Genomic DNA, 22,106 nt, shown 5'->3' with positions numbered 1-22,106 from the left:
TGACCTATTGTAACCTACCGTAACTCATTGTAACCTATTGTAACTCACTGTAACCTATTGTAACCCACTGTAACCCATTGTACCCTACCGTAACTCATTGTAACCGATTGTATCCTACTGTAACCCATTGTAACCTATGTAACCCATTGTAACCTATTGTAACCCATCGTAACCTATTGTAACTCAATGTAACCCATTGTAACCTATTGTTAGATATGGCACAATATGAGGTATTTAGATGTTGTGAAAATTTATCTTGTAACTGGCTTCAGAAGTTACTAGGTTACAATGGAAATGAACTGAATGGCACAACAAATTGTACTGGGAAATTACAAATATTTGAAGTGATTAAAGCTGATGACAGTGGTCACAACAAATTACAATAGAATACAATGGGTAACAGTGGGTTACGATAGGTAACAATGGGCTACAGTAGGTAACAATGGGCTACAGTAGGTAACTATGAGTTACAGTAGGTTACAATAGGTTACAGTAGGTAACAATGGGTTACAGTAGGTTACAATGGGTTACAGTAGGTTACAATGGGTTACGGTAGGTTACAATGGGTTACAGTAGGTTACAATGGGTTACGGTAGGTTACAATGGATTACGGTAGGTAACAATAGGTTACAATGGGTTACAGTGGGTTACAGTAGGTTACAATGGGTTACGGTAGGTAACAATGAGTTACAGTAGGTTACAATGGGTTACGGTAGGTTACAATGGGTTACGGTAGGTTACAATGGGTTACGGTAGGTTACACTGGGTTACGATAGGTTACACTGGGTTACGATAGGTTACAATGGGTTACGGTAGGTTACAATGGGTTACGGTAGGTTACAATGGGTTACGGTATGTTACAATGGGTTACGGTAGGTTACAATGGGTTACGATAGGTTACAATGGGATACAGTGAGTTACAGTAGGTTACAATGGGTTATGGTAGGTTACAATGGGTTATGGTAGGTTACAATGGGTTACGGTAGGTTACAATAGGTTACAATGGGTCACAGTGGATTACAGTAGGTTACACTGGGTTACGGTAGGTTACAATGGGTTACGGTAGGTTACAATGGGTTACAGTAGGTTACAATGGGTTACGGTAGGTTACAATTGGTTACAATAGGTTACACTGGGTTACGATAGGTTACAGTGGGTTATGGTAGGTTACAATGGGTTACGGTAGGTAACAATGGGTTACAGTAGGTTACAATGGGTTACGATAGGTTACAATAGGTTACGATAGGTTACAATAGGTTACCATGTGTTACAATGGGTTACGGTAGGTTACAATGGGTTACTGTAGGTTACAATGGGTTACTGTAGGTTACAATGGGTTACGATAGGTTACAATAGGCTATGATAGGTTACAATGGGTTACAGTGGGTTACAATGGTTTACGGTAGGTAACAATGGGTTACGGTAGGTTACAATGGGTTACGGTAGGTTACAATGGGTTACGGTAGGTTACAATCGGTTACGGTAGGTTACAATGGGTTACGGTAGGTTACAATGGGTTATGGTAGGTTACGATAGGTTACAATAGGTTACAATGGGTTACAGTGGGTTACCGTAGGTTACAATGGGTTATAGTAGGTAACAATGGATTACTGTAGGTTACAATGGGTTACGGTAGGTTACAATGGATTACGGTAGGTTACAATGGGTTACGATAGGTTACAATTGGTTATGATAGGTTACAGTGGGTTATAATGGGTTACGGTAGGTTACAATGGGTTACAGTAGGTTACAATGGGTTACGGTAGGTTACAATGGATTACGGTAGGTAACAATAGGTTACAATGGGTTACAGTGGGTTACAGTAGGTTACAATGGGTTATGGTAGGTAACAATGAGTTACAGTAGGTTACAATGGGTTACGGTAGGTTACAATGGGTTACGGTAGGTTACAATGGGTTACGGTAGGATACAATGGGTTACGATAGGTTACACTGGGTTACGATAGGTTACAATGGGTTACGGTATGTTACAATGGGTTACGGTAGGTTACAATGGGTTATGGTAGGTTACGATAGGTTACAATAGGTTACAATGGGTTACAGTGGGTTACCGTAGGTTACAATGGGTTATAGTAGGTAACAATGGGTTACTGTAGGTTACAATGGGTTACGGTAGGTTACAATGGATTACGGTAGGTTACAATGGGTTACGATAGGTTACAATTGGTTATGATAGGTTACAGTGGGTTATAATGGGTTACGGTAGGTTACAATGGGTTACAGTAGGTTACAATGGGTTACGGTAGGTTACAATGGATTACGGTAGGTAACAATAGGTTACAATGGGTTACAGTGGGTTACAGTAGGTTACAATGGGTTACGGTAGGTAACAATGAGTTACAGTAGGTTACAATGGGTTACGGTAGGTTACAATGGGTTACGGTAGGTTACAATGGGTTACGGTAGGTTACAATGGGTTACGATAGGTTACACTGGGTTACGATAGGTTACAATGGGTTACGGTAGGTTACAATGGGTTACGGTAGGTTACAATGGGTTACGGTATGTTACAATGGGTTACGGTAGGTTACAATGGGTTACGATAGGTTACAATGGGATACAGTGAGTTACAGTAGGTTACAGTGGGTTATGGTAGGTTACAATGGGTTACGGTAGGTTACAATAGGTTACAATGGGTCACAGTGGATTACAGTAGGTTACACTGGGTTACGGTAGGTTACAATGGGTTACGGTAGGTTACAATGAGTTACAGTAGGTTACCATGGGTTACGGTAGGTTACAATTGGTTACAATAGGTTACACTGGGTTACGATAGGTTACAGTGGGTTATGGTAGGTTACAATGGGTTACGGTAGGTAACAATGGGTTACAGTAGGTTACAATGGGTTACGATAGGTTACAATAGGTTACGATAGGTTACAATAGGTTACCATGTGTTACAATGGGTTACGGTAGGTTACAATGGGTTACTGTAGGTTACAATGGGTTACTGTAGGTTACAATGGGTTACGATAGGTTACAATAGGCTATGATAGGTTACAATGGGTTACAGTGGGTTACAATGGTTTACGGTAGGTAACAATGGGTTACGGTAGGTTACAATGGGTTACGGTAGGTTACAATGGGTTACGGTAGGTTACAATGGGTTACGGTAGGTTACAATGGGTTACGGTAGGTTACAATGGGTTATGGTAGGTTACGATAGGTTACAATAGGTTACAATGGGTTACAGTGGGTTACCGTAGGTTACAATGGGTTATAGTAGGTAACAATGGGTTACTGTAGGTTACAATGGGTTACGGTAGGTTACAATGGATTACGGTAGGTTACAATGGGTTACGATAGGTTACAATTGGTTACGATAGGTTACAGTGGGTTATAATGGGTTACGGTAGGTTACAATGGGTTACAGTAGGTTACAATGGGTTACGGTAGGTTACAATAGGTTACGGTAGGTTACAATGGGTTACAATAGGTTACATTGAGTTACAATAGGTTACAGTAGGTTAAAATGGGTTACAGTAGGTTACAACGGGTTACAGTAGGTTACAATGGGTTACGGTAGGTTACAGTAGGTTACAATGGATTACAATAGGTTACAATGGGTTACAATAGGTTACAGTGAGTTACAATAGGTTACAATGGGTTACAGTAGGTTACAATGGGTTACAATAGGTTACAATGGGTTACATTGAGTTACAATAGGTTACGATGGGTTACAATAGGTTACAATGGGTTACATAGGTTACAATGGGTTACAGTAGGATACAATCGGTTACAATGAGTTACAGTAGGGTACAATGGGTTACAGTAGGTTACAGTGGGTTACAATAGGTTACAGTGAGTTACAATAGGTTACAATGAGTTACGGTAGGTTACAATAGGTCACAGTAGGTTACAATAGGTTGCAATGGGTTACAGTAGGTTACAGTGGGTTACAATAGGTTACAATGGGTTACAGTAGGTTACAATGGGCTACAGTAAGTTGCAATAGGTTACAGTAGTTTACAATGGGTTACAGTAGGTTACAATGGGTTGCAGTAGGTTACAATGAGTTACGGTAGGTTACAATGGGTTACGATAGGTTACAATGGGTTATGGTAGGTTACAATAGGTTACAATGGGTTATAGTAAGTTACAATGGGTTACAGTAATTTACAGTTGGTTACGGTAGGCTGCAGTGGGTTACAACAGGTTACAGTATGTTACAACATGTTATAATGGGTTACAACAAGTTACGGTGGGTTATAAGAAGCTACGGTTGATTACAATAGGTTATGATAGGCTACAGTCTGTTACAAACAGTTACAGTGGTTTAAGGCCTGTTACAATGAGTTATGATGGGTTACAATAGGTTATTTTTGGTTACAGCAGGTTATGATAAGTTGCAACAAAGTACAGTCGGTTACAGCTTGTTACAACACTTCCAATAGTAGAAAATTATGCATATTTGACTATAACTTCTGATTGACAGTGTTCTGTTGTTTTGTATTATGATATTTTTAATTTCCATGAATCAAATGGAAAATATCTGTCCATGGCAACCACAATGATTATGCCACAATATACATATTGTAAAACTACTCCTACACACTTTTGAGTTTTTTCTAACAACTACACTCATTCAGCTTAAAAATTGTGATGTGAGAGTTTGGAATTTGTTTTTAATGGTAGTTATATACTTTGAAACAAATCAAATTACTGTATTATTATTATTTGATTCGGCCATGATTTCTAAATTGTTGGCAGGCTTTCCTATAATAATTATATATTTAAATTGCTTCCAGAAATTATCTAAATACTGATATAATTATAGTGCTTGAATGTTAACATTGCTATGGTGGGTGCAGTTACAACTGTTGCAGAGATAGCTACTAGTCCAGTAGAATGACTAGTTTAGAGATATTTGTAATATTAAAAACAGTACTACAGCAGAATACAACTAGCAACAACTTTATAACTCAGCAAAATCAGAGATAACAGCATACAAATGACAAGTCCTTATGTACAAAACTAAATCATCTATAGATACTACTGTTCTACTACATTCTGCAATGACTAGAATGATCAAATTTCCTCAAAGTTCTAAGTAGTTCTACCGAGTTCTAGAACATTCTGGACATGTATTCTTCCTTAAAAACAACTGCATGTGTTTGGTAAATAGTTCCATTGATTTAATAGCAAAAAATGTGTTGTCTAGCTGATGACCTAGGCATCAACTTCAGCTGATGCCCATGGCCTCTGGTAATGGTTGAACTACAGGGGTGCAAATAGTAGGTTCCATGTCATAATAGTTATTCAGTATTTTGTAGGAATCAATCAAATTACCCCTTTGGCATCTATAGTAAAGGGATACAGACCTTATTTTTAAGCGGCTTTCATATGACAAATGTGAGATCATGAAGGTATTGGTGGCTTGTCTCTGAACTTTTTCTAGTACTGTACGTTTATATCTTTGGCCAGATAAGGGTTCCAAACCTGTACACAGTACTCAATATGGGACGTACATACATTTTGAATAAAAAGACAAGCATATCAACTAACACCTTCTGATAAAACAGAGAACCTGAGAAGCTTTAACTACAGCTCTCTGACCATGTAGAGATGGCTTTAAGTCACTCCTACACATACGCCAAGATCTTTCTCCTCACTGACTACTTCTAAATCAGTAGATAAGTTGGTGGTAATGCCCTCAACCATTCTAGTTGCTAAGTGTATGGGCAAGTGGGTTGAGATCTTTGGCAATTAATGCCTTGGAGCACCAGAGACTACAATGTCATTTTACCTTTTGTGTAAGTATACAAGGAATTCCTTATCACATCACAAATTCAAACAATCTTGTTGCACCATTTTGCACTATTCCAATACTTATTGATATCAGAGGAGGTTGGACTCGATACAAGTGCTACTGAAAATTATTAGCATTAATTAAATACTTCAAGACTAAAATAAAGTTGATACAAGGCCCTAAGACACTGCCCTGTGGAACAGCACTGATTACAGTAGACCAGAAAGAAGCTGATCCACTGACACAAATCCTTTGTCTACAATTACTTAAGAAATTTTGAATCCACTTAAGAATGTCTCCATTTACTCAATGAGCTTCAAGTTTGCAAATCAGTAGCTTGTGGGAGACTTTATCAAAGGTTTTCTGAAGATCCAGGTACATGCAAAATATCAATATCTTTACCAGCATCAAAACAGTCAGTATATAATGGTTTACCACTGTCAGTAGCTGCAGTTCACAAGATCTTCCAAAATGAAATCCATATTGTACATAAGATTACAGCAAATTTGACTCCAGGTGTTCCATTAGGTGAATTTTTGTGATGGCTTCAAGCATTTTGCATATCACAGATGTTAAACTCACCAGAAGGTAGTTGCTGGGTTTGGCCTGCATTCCTTCTTGAATATTGATGTAACATTTGGCATCCTTACATGAGTTGGGTAGAGTGGATTCTTCAAGTGATTTATTAAAAGCAGTGTCAAGGGTAAAACTAGACCATTACAAATGCTAAACAAAACATAAGGTTGACAATTGTCAGGACCAGCTGCATCTAACTTATTTGTTTTCAATCTACATAATATTATTGCATGGTTGAGAGTATATATACTTCTTCAGGTGTTACTGTGAATTTATCAAAAACCGTAAAAAAAATAATCTGAAATTAAACGGGGGCATAAATTGGTAACCTGTTGTAACACATCGTAACCCAGTAACTTATCCTAACCCACTGTAACCTATTGTAATCATATGTGGCTTAAAATGAAGTAATATTCTCCTTAAAAATCCTGAAATTCTAATTGTAACTTACCGTATCCCACTGTAACCCACTATAACCCCATTGTGACCTATTGTAACCTACTGCAACCCATTGTAACCTATTGTAATTGCTACCCCATTTTAACCTACTGTAACCGACTGTAACCCATTGCAACCTACAGTGACACATTGTAATCTACTGTAACCCATTGTAACCTACTTTGTAACCTAATGTAATCCATTGTAACCCATTGTAATCTACTATAACCCATTGTAACCTACCATAACCCATTGTAACCTACTGTAACCTATTGTAACCTACTGGAACCCATTGTAACCTACTGTAACCCATTGTAACCTATTGTACCCTACTGTAACCCATTGTAAAACCTATTGTAACCCACTGTAACCTACCGTAACCCATTGTAACTCACTGTAACCTACCGTACCCCATTGTAACCTATTGTAACCCATTGTAACCTATTGTAACCTACCGTAACCCATTGTAACCTACTGTAACCCATTGTAACTCATTGTAACCCATTGTAACCTACTGTAACACATTGTAACCTACTGTAACCCATTGTAACTCACTGTAACCTACTGTAACCCATTGTAACCTATTGCACCCTACCGTAACCCATTGTAAAACCTATTGTAACCCATTGTAACCTACTGTAACACATTGTAACCTACTGTAACCCATTGTAGCCTACTGTAACCTATTGTAACTCACTGTAACCCATTGCAACCTATTGTAACCCATTGTAACCTACTGTAACCTACCGTAACCCATTGTAACCTACCGTAACCCATTGTAACCTATTGTAACCCATTGTAACCTACTGTAACCTACCGTAACCCATTGTAACCTATTGTAACCCATTGTATCCTACTGTAACCTACTGTAACCCATTATAACCTACTGTAACGTATTGTAACCTACCGTAACCCATTGTAACCTACCGTAACCCATTGTAACCCATTGTAACCTACTGTAACCTACCGTAACCCATTGTAACCTACCGTAACCCATTGTAACCTACTGTAACTCACTATAACCCATTGCAACCTACCATAATCCATTGTAACCTACCGTAACCCATTGTAACCTATTGTAACCCATTGTAACCTACTGTAACCTACCGTAACCCATTGTAACCTATTGTAACCCATTGTATCCTACTGTAACCTACTGTAACCCATTATAACCTACTGTAACGTATTGTAACCTACCGTAACCCATTGTAACCTACCGTAACCCATTGTAACCTATTGTAACCCATTGTAACCTACTGTAACCTACCGTAACCCATTGTAACCTACCGTAACTCATTGTAACCTACTGTAACTCACTATAACCCATTGCAACCTACCATAATCCATTGTAACCTACCGTAACCCATTGTAACCTACTGTAACCCATTGTAACCTACTGTAACCCATTGTAACCTACCGTAACCCATTGTAACCTATTGTATCCTACTGTAACCTACCGTAACCCATTATAACCTACTGTAACTTATTGTAACCTACCGTAACCCATTGTAACCTATTGTAACCTACTGTAACCTACCGTAACCCATTGTAACCTACCGTAACCCATTGTAACCTATTGTAACCCATTGTATCCTACTGTAACCCATTGTAACCTACTGTAACTTATTGTAACCTACCGTAACCCATTGTAACCTATTGTAACCCATTGTAACCTACCGTAACCCATTGTAACCTACTGTAACCCATTGTAACCTACCGTAACCCATTGTATCCTACTGTAACCCATTATAACCTACTGTAACTTATTGTAACCTACCGTAACCCATTGTAACCTATTGTAACCCATTGTAACCTACTGTAACCTACCGTAACCCATTGTAACCTATTGTAACCCATTGTATCCTACTGTAACCTACTGTAACCCATTGTAACCTACCGTATCCCATTGTAACCTATTTTAACCCATTGTAACCTACTGTAACCTACCGTAACCCATTGTAACCTATTGTAACCCATTGTAACCTACTGTAACCTACCGTAACCCATTGTAACCTACCGTAACCCATTAACCTATTTTAACCCATTGTAACCTACTGTAACCTACCGTAACCCATTGTAACCTATTGTAACCCATTGTAACCTACTGTAACCTACCGTAACCCATTGTAACCTATTGTAACCCATTGTATCCTACTGTAACCTACTGTAACCCATTATAACCTACTGTAACGTATTGTAACCTACCGTAACCCATTGTAACCTACCGTAACCCATTGTAACCTATTGTAACCCATTGTAACCTACTGTAACCTACCGTAACCCATTGAAACCTACCGTAACCCATTGTAACCTACTGTAACTCACTATAACCCATTGCAACCTACCATAATCCATTGTAACCTACCGTAACCCATTGTAACCTACTGTAACCCATTGTAACCTACCGTAACCCATTGTAACCTATTGTATCCTACTGTAACCTACCGTAACCCATTATAACCTACTGTAACCCATTGTAACCTACCGTAACCCATTGTAACCTATTGTATCCTACTGTAACCTACCGTAACCCATTGTAACCTACCGTAACCCATTGTAACCTACTGTAACTCACTATAACCCATTGCAACCTACCATAATCCATTGTAACCTACTGTAACCCATTGTAACCTACCGTAACCCATTGTAACCTATTGTATCCTACTGTAACCTACCGTAACCCATTATAACCTACTGTAACTTATTGTAACCTACCGTAACCCATTGTAACCTATTGTAACCTACTGTAACCTACCGTAACCCATTGTAACCTACCATAACCCATTGTAACCTATTGTAACCCATTGTATCCTACTGTAACCCATTATAACCTACTGTAACTTATTGTAACCTACCGTAACCCATTGTAACCTATTGTAACCCATTGTAACCTACTGTAACCTACCGTAACCCATTGTAACCTACCGTAACCCATTGTAACCTATTGTAACCCATTGTAACCTACTGTAACCTACCGTAACCCATTGTAACCTACCGTAACCCATTGTAACCTATTGTAACCCATTATAACCTAGTGTAACTTATTGTAACCTACCGTAACCCATTGTAACCTATTGTAACCCATTGTAACCTACTGTAACCTACCGTAACCCATTGTAACCTATTGTAACCTACTGTAACCTACCGTAACCCATTGTAACCTACTGTAACCTACCGTAACCCATTGTAACCTACCGTAACCCATTGTAACCTATTGTAACCTATTGTAACCTACCGTAACCCATTGTAACCTATTGTAACTCACTGTAACCCATTGCAACCTACCATAATCCATTGTAACCTACTGTGCCTACCGTAACCCATTGTAACCTACTGTAACCTACCGTAACCCATTGTAACCTACCGTAACCCATTGTAACCTATTGTAACCCATTGTAACCTACCGTAACCCATTGTAACTCACTGTAACCCATTGCAACCTACCATAATCCATTGTAACCTACTGTGCCTACCGTAACCCATTGTAACCTACCGTAACCCATTGTAACCTACTGTAACCCATTGTAACCTACTGTAACCCATTGTAACCTACCGTAACCATTGTAACCTACCGTAACTCATTGTAACCTATAGTAACCTACTGTAACCCATTGTAACCTACCGTAACCCATTGTAACCTACTGTAACACATTGTAACCTATTGTATTCCATTGAAACCTATTGCAATTTGTTGTGGCCACTGTCATCTGCTTTAACCATTTCCCACTACAATTTGTTGTGTCATTCAGTTCATCTCTACGGTAACCTAGTAACTTCTGAAACCAGTTATAAGATAAATTTTCACAACATCTAAATACCTTTTTAACCAATTGTAGTAAGATATTAGGAGCTAAATTATATAAAGTCATAAAAGATTACTGAGATTTTAGTAGTTAAAGTTGTAACTTTGTAACTTGTGTAACTGGTTACAATGATTTTTTTCAGGATTTTTAAGGAGAATATTACCTCATATTAAGCCACATATGCCGAGTCGGGTCATCCAGGTCCTGCTTTACAGATTATTCGGGTCTGACCCCATGTGCTAAATTAAATGTGGACGTGTTACTACACGCCATAGCGTAGCCCTGCTTCTTTCGTGAGCCATGCCCACTTAAATAAATTACTGTCTGTAGACATATGGTTGCCACGCCCATTCATCAGTCCGTAGGTATGCACGAATCCACATCCATTATTATCTACAGGCTTATGAAGAGCCACTCCCACTGATCAGTTGTTATTGTATGAGTCATAATCTAGTATAATAGTGCTGTGATTAACTCTTTTAAAATAGTGTGACTGGTTTTGTGAAAAGCAGGCTATTTAATGGTCATGAGCTTGCAAAAAAAAACATCACAAACCAGTATATGAAAAAATTAGGAATTTTAAATTAGAGTAGGGATAGTGTATACTGCTGCAATAAAAAGTACTGAAACAAGCTGGATCGGAGTAGTAAGTAATGTCCAAATACTGTTATGTACCTATCAATGTTTCATCCCACTGGCCACTACTATGAACATGGGCAAAGATGGAGGATAGGTAGAGATTTGAACATTTTAAAAGTTCTAATCTCCACTACCTGGGGCCATTTTCCATGCCAAATCTTCACTTATTCGCTACGGGAATGGTAGGGGATAACAAGACCACAACTCATATTTTAATACTATGACCAGAAGGAGTGACACTAAAGTGCTTTTCAGTCTTCGTGCTCAGCTTGGAACTACATCACTCACAGTGTTATTAACAACTTGTTTTTGGATGTGATCCATTAGACAACATGTGAGCCTTGCCGGAATAAAGTGGAGGAGATACCAAAGACTTTACTACAAGAAATTTCAAGTGTTTGAAAGAAAAGACAAAGTGTTAAAGCTCAACAAGATATCAGCTTTGGTCAAATATCGCACTACCTGGGATAAGGTTAGCAGTCAATTCCCCTCACCAATCCCCACCTCTACCAGTGTTCATAGTAGTGGGACAAAACATTGACAGGTGTATTAGATATTTAATTGATATGTCCATGGGACACAGGCCTGAGTTTGTACAGATTACTTACAAGGCTTAGAAGATTACATCATTTAATATCTCAAGTGTCAAATACAAAGCTATCATTTTATAATCTGAGCTAAGCCAATAGCTTGCCTTATTGCATTTGATCACACAAAACACTCACTAGTGTGGAACTAGTTTGAATTAAACATTGTATTGCGTATTCAAGGCCAAAAATTCTTACATTGACCCAATGCATAATCTCTTACTAGGAACTGCTAAACATAAAGTAACTTTACAAGTCACTACTTATAATAATAGTACATTTTCAAAGTGATTGTGGGTTTTAGTTTTAAAACCTAAAACGATGGGGTGGGTGGTTGGGGGTTGGACAAATCCACATGAACTGGTAATGGCATTTTTAGTACCTTAGCACTACTAAAGAAGCGGACCTTTTTATCTCTTTATAGGGACACCTTGGACAATCGTTTGTGAGTTGTTGGATAAATGAAGGGACCACTAGCGGCGAATTGGTATATATCAGTTCACATAAGTCTTTACTATCCCCTCCCTCCCCCAAGTTCAATCCATGAACCTCAGTACATAAAATGTGACAAAGAACTTCGTAATAACAATACTAATTTCAAGTACTATGTTTGATTGTGCTATAACAATGTCATAGGGCTATATATCTTAAGGTGAAGGTGACCTCCCTTGTTTCACCACTTTTTATTTCTATGATCTTTTTCCTGTAAATGTTTGCCTGTTTTCTTTTTGCAGTGAACCAGCACATACTGCATCAAATAAGAGAATTGTTCCATTGCATCTAAACATGTGCCCCAACTGTTAGTTACTGAAAAGTGAAGCAGTTATTACAGGCCCATAACCAGGGGGGTTCGGAAGAACCGCCCTCTTGGGAAAAAGGTCCACAATTTCAGTAAAAAGGTCCACAATTTTAGCAAAAAGGTCCACAATTTTAGTATACAAGTCCAAATTTTCAGTAGCAAAAGTCCATTAGCTCCAGTTTAATAAACACCACTAATAAGAAGCTAAATTAAGTGCTCCGAGTAGCTGGCTCATTCAGTGCTTGTAATGCAATGCAAAATCGAGATACTCTAATAGAGCAGTCAACCACCCTAATAGAACAATCACTCTAATAGAACAGTCACAATTACGTTTTCTTTTAAAATCTATATGTAATTACTTAATTTATTTACAAAATCATGTTTGTTGTCTAAACTAGAACTTTCATAATATAAAATTTTTGGTGGTCAAGCCCCTCCCATGCAGAGCCCATAAATAGCATCCATGCTTCAATGCACGATCCAACAGAGTGCTCAATCTTTGACATTCTTATTCACTGTGACATTCCAATATATTATAGACACAGATGGTATAATCACAGTTGGTATAATTACAGTAGCAGTAGAAATATTTCCCAGATGTCATCCAAATAGCTGGTCTTGAGCCTACCTAAAAATTGTTATTTTTATTGACTGAAATGCCACTAAATTCAACCTTTTAGTGTCTATTTTCAAGAAATTTCCTGGGGGGCATGCCCCCAGACCCCCTAGTTTTGAAGCATGCACTTTGCACACCATAATGTAATCCATATAAAAAGGGCCTCAAGAAAGGTCCACTTTTCTTCTAAAAGAACCTACTCGGATAAAAGTCTGGCTACGGCTCTGTATTATGCCTCATTTCCAACTATTTTCCAACTATTTTCCACCTGTTACACAACAATACAAACAAAGAACAGTAGTAAGAGAAGCCTCTCTGTAATCAATCCAGTCACTACAGAAAATATGGACAATTACTGTTATAATGTGGTGGTCAGCAATAGGACCATCACTTGTTAATGTGAATCAACACTTTGTGTTGTTGGTAAAAAGAAATGGAATAAAAAGGAGGACAAATGTAAGTCCATGACTGCATTGTATGTACCACAAAAGCAACCATCAGGCTGAAGTGTCGTCTAGCATTATATTCATCTTCAATACAATGTCAGAGACACAGAACCGTGTGTTCACAAATTATTTATAAGGCTTTCTATACCGTATAGAGGGAAACTTTGGTGGGGAAAACTTTGGAATTGCTACACATTCGACAGTGTTTTAACTAGCCAATTGTTTGTAGCACCTCAGATTAGTATCTTTATAGCTAAACATTGAGTTTGAATTTGCCAAAGTTTCCTCTACAGTATATTAGGAAATTACACCAACTAGATTTCATCTCAAATGTCAAATACAAAGCTAATCTGAGCCATTTGGAAAATAAACATTATAGCTTGCCTTACTGCATTTGATTGCACAAAAACACTCACTAGTGTGGGTTGAATTAAACCAGAGGAGGGCGGACACGATTAAAGTGCTGTTAAAATGTATTAATATATACAAACGATTCATTGATAACTTGCTGAAGAACATTAAGCTTACAGCAGGAGTTACCTAGCAATGTTCATTACTGCTTTGTATGGCATGTGAAGGACTGTGGTAATTGCGCACACTATATGTGACATTGTTAAGAAATATTGCCTTTAAAACTTAATAAAAAACCAAACATACCATTTTAAAACTTTCGATTCAATTATCCAGTAAACTCCATTCAACCACACTTTTTGCTAGATTTGTATTTTGTATTGAGTATATTGAGGTTCACGTGAAATACCAAGTGGAACTACGTAATAATCTTACATAGAGCTTAAAGCATGTCCATCCTCCTCTAGAATTAAACATTCTATTGTGTATCTATATATAAATATATATAAAGCTGAAAAGCCATCTGTCTGTCTGTCTGTCTACATTCTTCAACAAACTTTTTGGTTACAAGTTTTTTTTGTTTTTTTTTGCTTCAGCAACCTTTTCTGTTACAACTTTGAATTCTGTTTTGGCAACATTTTTGGTTACACCTTTTCTGTTACATTTACTACACATAATATAATATATGCCATACTATACCATCATAGATAATATACGCGCTATGGATAGGAAACTTTTCACGTAAGCCTATAGCAACCTGTAGAAAAGACGTGGCACGCACCTCGTTTCGCGCCTCTTAGTGAAAACAATTCAGTCTCGCTATAAGATGTTGTGGTAAGCACCTTAAAATGTTAGATTATTGAATACATTTGTAACTTTATATTTTTGTCGCTTAAAGCGGGTCCATTGTATGTCAGCTTGCCAATACTAGTAAAAACGATTTTTCATCTTTTACGAGCGAGTGTTCGTCTTTTTGGCTTGTAAATCACACATTATAGGCCTTTGCTGGTGTTATGTGTATTCGTGGTGTGGTTAGCCGGATTTATTAACCTTGAATAATAGTGATGATTTCTGCACCATCTGATTTACCTACATCTTTGCTTTGGTTTCCTTTGATAATATTCCACGTTGTTGAATTGTCTTAGTTTTAGGCTACCTACTTTATGTATTGCTGGGTTAACAGTAGACATTGATCTGTTACTTTATGTCTAATTTGTTGTTTTCTGCTACAGCTCAATTATTCATTGTATTTCTTGATTTCACCTGTTACACATAATGGTGTCAGTGTAACAACAGTTTATCTGGGTATGCCTGGTAAACCTAAAAGGCCAGGAGGTCATGGGTATGGTAGGAGAAGCAAGAAGTGCATTGGGCGACGGTTTAAATCATCAAAGAAGAGAGCAATTGCTGCAAATGAAAGTACACCAGCACATGAAGAGGTATGCAACTCTGTGTGTTGCTGTGCAATCTTGAGCTAAAATATTAGGATACCTTGCAAGTTTGTATGCTAGTTTGTCTACTGTAACACTACCAAAGGGATGGATTATTAATAAATTTGATGATGAAATCCAATGTATACAATTACGACAACAGCAGTTGGGCACTCCAGTTATTATTTTTCATGTTTTGCAAATTAGAAGCAATTTAACTTGGGAACTTCATACTGTTAACCATTTAATATCTCCAGAATCTGATTTACTATACAAACAGCCTACACATCTAACAGCAGAGAGTGCAGAAAGGCTTATCCACCATATTAATAGTTGTCATCTTTGTACTGGTAACTCAGACAAACAATTTGTTGAGTTGGCAAAACAAAGGAAGGGAAGATTTCTAACCAGAACAGGAGAGACCATTGCTTTTCTTGAAGAAGATATATGTTTTAGCATTGAAGAAGAAGAGCCACAGTGTTCCACAATTAGACATACAAACTGTGCAGTATTGCTTTCGACATCTGGAGTGTGCTCTATTTGTTCCAATTACCGTAATACTTTAAGAGTTTTATTATGCAGACACAAGAAAAAGCCACGTAGCCCACATCCTAATAAGAACATTAGGTTCTTTACCACCCCTCAGAGGCGAGCTCACCTGCAATCCCTCCGAAAAGCAATACGCAACAAAAACAGACAGCTGAAACGACTGAGAGCAAAACTTGAGATGCTGGTTAAAACTGATAGTGTTGAAGTAGATGAAGGCTTGGACCAGGACCTGCAAATGATGGTAGAAGACTGCAGTAATGCTGAATCAGTCAGAGATGAATTCAAGCACATTTTTTGGGAACAACAGGTATGTATGCATCTGTTTGTACTAACAAGTACCATTGACTTAATATACTTGCTATCATTTAGGCAGCTGCTTGCAGAGCTAAGAAGAACGGTGTGCGATGGCATCCACTTTTCATAAGGTGGTGCCTCAACATTATGTTAACCTCTGGCAAGACGTATGATATTATAAGAGAGTCTGGCTTTATACGATTACCATCAAGAAGAACGCTGAGGGATTACACCAACTGGATGAAGCTCAAATCTGGCTTCAATGCTGAGCTACTAAATTATATGAGAGAGGAATTTAAGATTGACACATTGCCTCCATGGAAGAGGTGGGTTTACTGTATGGAGTTACTATACTTGATTTATTACATGGTGTAGGTATGTTACAATAGCGTTTGATGAAATGAAAATAAGGGAGGACTTAGTATTCAATAAAACAACTGGAGAGATAACTGGCTTTGTTGACTATGGTGAAGAAACTTTTGATGAACGATTTGAAGAGTTAAGGAGGAGGTGTAATCAAGGAACACAGATTAGGGAGAGGGTTGTGGCTACGCATATGTTTGTGCTGATGGTGAGGGGAATATTCTTCAAAATGGATATTCCAATTGCTCAGTTCCCTACAACAGGTGAATTTCTACATACAAAGTTAGCACATTAAAGCTTTATTTACAGGTGTGTCTGCTGATGATTTGGTATACATGACATGGAAAGCAGTTCGGATGCTGTCTTTAGTGGGGCTAGAGGTAAATATGATGCATATAGTTATTAGAAAATCATGATGCACCTTTCTATAGGTTATATGTATGGTTGCTGATGGTGCCAGTAGCAACAGGAAGTTTTTTTGCCTGTCATTCGATAGAAGAGTACAAGAAGATGGGTATAACTTACAAGGCACCAAACTTAACCCTACCTGGACAATTTGTGTACTTCATGGTTGATGTACCACATTTAATGAAAACAACTAGGAATGCTTGGAGCAATTGTCAAGCTAAAGGAACACGTCATTTGGAAGTAATTATACTTGAATATAGCATTTCTTTATTTCATGATATGGTTTGTAGAATAATGGTAAAGAAATCAAATGGGCACATCTAATAGAACTGGTGGAGAAGTCCCAATGTGTTTCAGGTCTGTATATTGGCAACAAGATAAAGAGAGAACACTTGCACTTAACATCATATTCCAGGATGAATGTCCATCTGGCTGCCCAGGTATAATATTTGTGATAAGCTGTATATAGAATTTCCTGTCTATATGCTGGATACTTTAATAATTATATGGGTTGTCTTTTAACTAGATTATAAGCCCTTTTCCTAGCCAATCAGGAAACCATACAAATGCATTCAAATTTTGTGTTTTTCGTGTGAATATATTTCAAATTTAAAGGTGCAATCAGAAAATCTTCAAAAATGGTAAAATAACTTGCACTTCAAATGGGGCCAATGTTTCAGTGGTAAAAGTACAGACAGAGTCCATAATGTATTGCACATCTATGGCTTTATATACCGTAACCCTACTTTGTATCGTAAATGATGACTGTTTGATGTGACTTGAGTTTGGAGAATCAGCATAATTATTCTCCTAGTTTGGCAGATAAAAGTTTTATACATAAATCATAATTTTAAACATTATCTATAATTAGTGGATGAGTTCATTCAATTCCCAAACTTCTGACGTATATGATATATAGTTTGGCAAAATCTTTGTCATGACTATATTGCATACCAAACCCTTTAATATGTAGGTACTAAGCTCATCAGTGGCAAATGCATTTGACACAATGAGAAGTCTTGGCATCATGCAGGGCACTGAGGAAACTGAGCAGTTCTGTCGAACATTCGACAGATTTTTTGACATGTTAAATACAAGGGTAATTCACCAAGAGATAAGAAGCAAGAAACCAGACTTGGCAGCATATGAAAAAGCTGATGATTCTAGATTTGAGGTATATTGTATTTCAGCCTACAATATTCAATTGCGTTTTACAGTGGCTTGAACAAACCTTTCTGAAGTATCTTAATGATTGGGAAGCATACATAAAATCTAAGGATGCAATTCCTAAAGCTGCAAAGCAATTCTGCCTACTACCATCACAAACAACATCAGGGTTAAAAATGACCGGTAAGCATATTATCATTTTAAAGGTATTTCCTTTTAATGATGTGTATGTACTGTCATTCCAGTGTACTCTTTTTGTGAGATGGCAAAATTCCTGTTGTCACAACCCAATGCTGGTTACTTGTTGTCAGAGAGGTTCAACCAGGACACAGTTGAGAGCTATTTTGGACAGCAAAGATCAAGAGGTCAACGCAACGACAACCCATCGGAACAGCAATTCCTGCACAATGCACAAGCAATTATAATACAAAAGTCTCTTGTTTCTGGCACCAGCAGTAGTATCACCAAGAAAAGATCTAACTTAGAATTATCCCCATTGTGTTGGCCACTTCCTAAAAGAAGATGTGTTAGAAGGATTGTTTGAGATACTATTGTGTACACTGTAAACTACACCTGTAAATTCATTTAGTTCATTTGCAATGATATGTCATTATTCATGGTAACAATACTACAGTACTAAGTTAATGAAGTTCTTTTCTCAACCCTTTTGATCCTTTAATGTTTTTCTTTAACCCAGTTTTATACTCTTCTAATAACCTTCCAGGAACAGTAAAACCACGGATCGTGAACCACAAAGTGGCAATTTCATGGAGCAAATAACTAGACCAATCCTCCTCAAGCCCACCAGCAATAACATCCCAATAGAATTGTACAGTCTGGTGGTCCATCAGTTCAGTTATAAATTCAGCCCTACTGGACCCTTTCTCCAGCTTTTCATAAGTTATATCTTCCACTGCACAGAAAAAGCGAAAACAATCATTAGAAACATGAATTAATCCACCGCGATCACTTTTCAATGTCCAGGTCTTTATGTAATTCAAGTATGTTGCAGTGGCCTCAACTGATTCAGCATCTTCTCCTATCATGCTCAGTAGAGCCGAGGTAATTGCAGCTCCTCTATCATCATCTGCTGTCTTAAACTTTTTTAGTGTCCATCTTACCACATACCCAGCAGCATAGTAGATGGCATTTTTCTCAATGACAGAATATTCACGTGGCTCCACACATGGTGACACAGACTGTGTAGTCAGTTCATTAGCTGACCCTTTCATAAATAACACCTCCACTATCATCTAATGGAAAACATTTCAAAGTGAAAGACACATCACAAAGCAGAAATTTTCCACAATAATAGGGCCAATCGTTTATATTCCATACATATATTATATACTTAAAACCCTTACACTTCACCACAAATTCTTACTTAGCCTTAGGGCCTGAAGAAGGAACAGACTCAGGCTGATAATTATAATATGGATGCATGGGGTTTGCTGCTACAATAGTGAATTGTTATGCACATACGACTACTATACCTCGAGACTTACGAGTCCACTAGCTACCATCTTATATATTGGCTAGCTACACAAGAAACATGACATGCAGTCCAGACCTGCCATAAAATTGGATTGTTGTACTCAGCATCCATATTCATGCCCTTCAAGTATCGTGACATAGTCTCCGCGCAGTACTTGTACATATCCTTAAAAGATGTCTTCTTTTTCTGCTTCAACTGAGATACATCCTTTTCTACGATACAATAGTAGCTAATAAACTCCTCATTTCGAACTGTGCAAAGGCCCTCCACCAGCTTTTTAAACCTTTTAGCCTTAACTGTATCTATTTTGCACTCTTCAGAATCAAAAACACATCTTAAAACATCCTTATAATCTCGAACAGAGTCTACATCAGTGCTGCTACATTCTGTCGCCATTCGAGACGGGGCGCGTAACCAGGATATGACTAGGGCGTTTATTTGTTTCCTATCCATGGCGCGTATATTATCTATGATACCATTCAGTATTCTCTACCTGTTTCAACATTGTTTTTTTTTTTTTTTTGTGCTTGCAATCAATACAGCTTATACTGTACTGTACTAAGGGAGGTGTCGAGGTGATGACAAGATAGTATTGTTTTAGTACATTATATAGGCTAGCATTAATTGCTTCAGTGCTTTGGTCCATTTTATTGTTTCACCTTATTGTTAGCTAAGTTCCAGTTTGTTAGGTTAGGTTAATCCAAAGGCTGCAGCACATGTTGCTGTCATACCTTCAGTGCTGGCCACTGAAAGCTTTAATAAGAATAAGATATCATTAAGTATACAGAAATTAATAGTGTAACTAATGGCATGTAAGGAATGCACAGGTATCAGTCACAACAATCTGTCACCTTACTTGAATGCATAACATGTGAAACGCCTGTATCATACCAGTGTTGTAGGGCAGTGTATACTGATGTTTCATGCTACCGTCGCATTATGTGCATTCATTTCTTTTTGTAGTCAAGTAAGTCAAATGTCATGTAGAATCTGAAACGGCATCATTACCTATAAGGCCTGTATGATAGTTACTACTAACATTGTATTGTTGTTTATACCTTTGTGATAAACTTGTGGGATGGGCACTGATGTTTAATGCTTGGTTCCCATTGCTTAGTTAATGTGAAGATGACTCTGCACATTTAGCACACAACATACACAGTACTTGAAGCATAATTGCATTATCTATATTATGGTAATAGTATAGACAAATGATGTTTTATGTTGTATACTCGGGTTTCCAATGCTGTGTAGGGAATTTTTGTCACTAGATAACTACAAGATTAAACTTAGTTTAGAACTTTGCGTGGGCGAGATCAAAGGGAAAAGTTTACTTTAAATTTCATAAAGTACACTCTCAGCCGACCAACTGCTTCATCGACCACAAAGAGTGCTTTATTGCACCACAAAGAGTGCTTTATTGAACGAATAAGCACTCTTTGCGGTGCAATAAAGCACTCTTTGTAGGCAATAAAGCACAGTTACCCACGTGCCTTAGTGCAGGCTAATAGCCTGCGGGGCTCACGCCAGTACAACTAATCACCCAAGCCGGTGAAGGCTGATAGCCTCACCGTGCTGAGTGATCAATCACCCCAGCCAATATGAATTCTACCACTGGATTGCTTTTATAGGCATACCTAAATGCTTCGATGATGGGTGGGAGAAGGTAACGTTGCTGTTACGTTTGTTAATGTAAATGGACAAGTCCTGGAGATATCACGGAAATTCTTCACCATGTGTCACAATAGAATTGATTGTGGGTTATGACCCAATCCTGACAAATACGCGATGAACGTCTATCATGCCAAACTATGGTGAAATACACGCGAGTTACTTTGTTAAACTAGTTTGTGTGCATTCAGGCTGCTAATAGTTCGTGCTATGCATGTTAATTACGAGTCCTAGTGTGTATGGTGAAGCTATACACGACTAGAAAGTTCCATAAATCATTTAAAGCATAGCCTTGCTCGTGCTATATGAAAAATAAAGCACTCGGCGCTTGGCCTCGATGCTAATAAAGCACTCGGCTTTGCCTCGTACTTTATTAACATCTCAGTCGCGCACCTCGTGCTTTATTTTTCATATAGCACTCGCGGCTATGCTTTAACATACACATAAAATGCATGATACTGTAAACAGTCCTGCACCATAGGGCAGGTACCAGTGCTAGTCCAAGGATGTTTGGAGCCTGCTAAAAATTCTTAGATTGATCCCATGCACAATCATACAGTGCTATAGTAACTGTATAGTAGGGACTACAAAGGAGTAGGCATGTCCCACGAAATAATATCACTCAAAAACCAGCCTCAATTTTCCCTGATGACAACGATGAGGCAGTATTGGTTAGGTAAAACTAAACCCAAACAAGCTTTCAGA

At 38.0% G+C, this 22,106-nt stretch overlaps 1 protein-coding gene across 1 annotated transcript; it reads left to right on the top strand.

The window, feature by feature from the left end:
• The first annotated feature begins 16,441 nt into the window (after positions 1–16,441).
• Positions 16,442–17,383, top strand: LOC136255831 (uncharacterized). Its single transcript, XM_066048726.1, has 5 exons — positions 16,442–16,623; positions 16,673–16,923; positions 16,970–17,040; positions 17,092–17,308; positions 17,359–17,383. Exons 1-4 carry the CDS (start codon positions 16,445–16,447, stop codon positions 17,233–17,235), a joined length of 645 nt encoding a protein of 214 aa, XP_065904798.1. The 5' UTR covers positions 16,442–16,444; the 3' UTR covers positions 17,236–17,308; positions 17,359–17,383.
• Positions 17,384–22,106: the final 4,723 nt, after the last annotated feature.

Source organism: Dysidea avara, chromosome 5 (genome assembly GCF_963678975.1).
Source record: "Dysidea avara chromosome 5, odDysAvar1.4, whole genome shotgun sequence".
NCBI lineage: Eukaryota > Metazoa > Porifera > Demospongiae > Dictyoceratida > Dysideidae > Dysidea > Dysidea avara.
The sequence above is the reverse complement of the archived record's forward strand: the minus strand, read 5'-3'. Positions and strand labels throughout refer to the sequence as shown.

Bases quoted from the DNA above. Each gene is read 5' to 3' on its own strand.
- LOC136255831 (XM_066048726.1), top strand. From the start codon at position 16,445: ATGTTAACCTCTGGCAAGACGTATGATATTATAAGAGAGTCTGGCTTT. The intron at 16,624-16,672 runs GTGGGTTTACTG...TACATGGTGTAG, and splicing joins ACATTGCCTCCATGGAAGAG to GTATGTTACAATAGCGTTTG. The intron at 17,041-17,091 runs GTAAATATGATG...ACCTTTCTATAG, and splicing joins TGTCTTTAGTGGGGCTAGAG to GTTATATGTATGGTTGCTGA.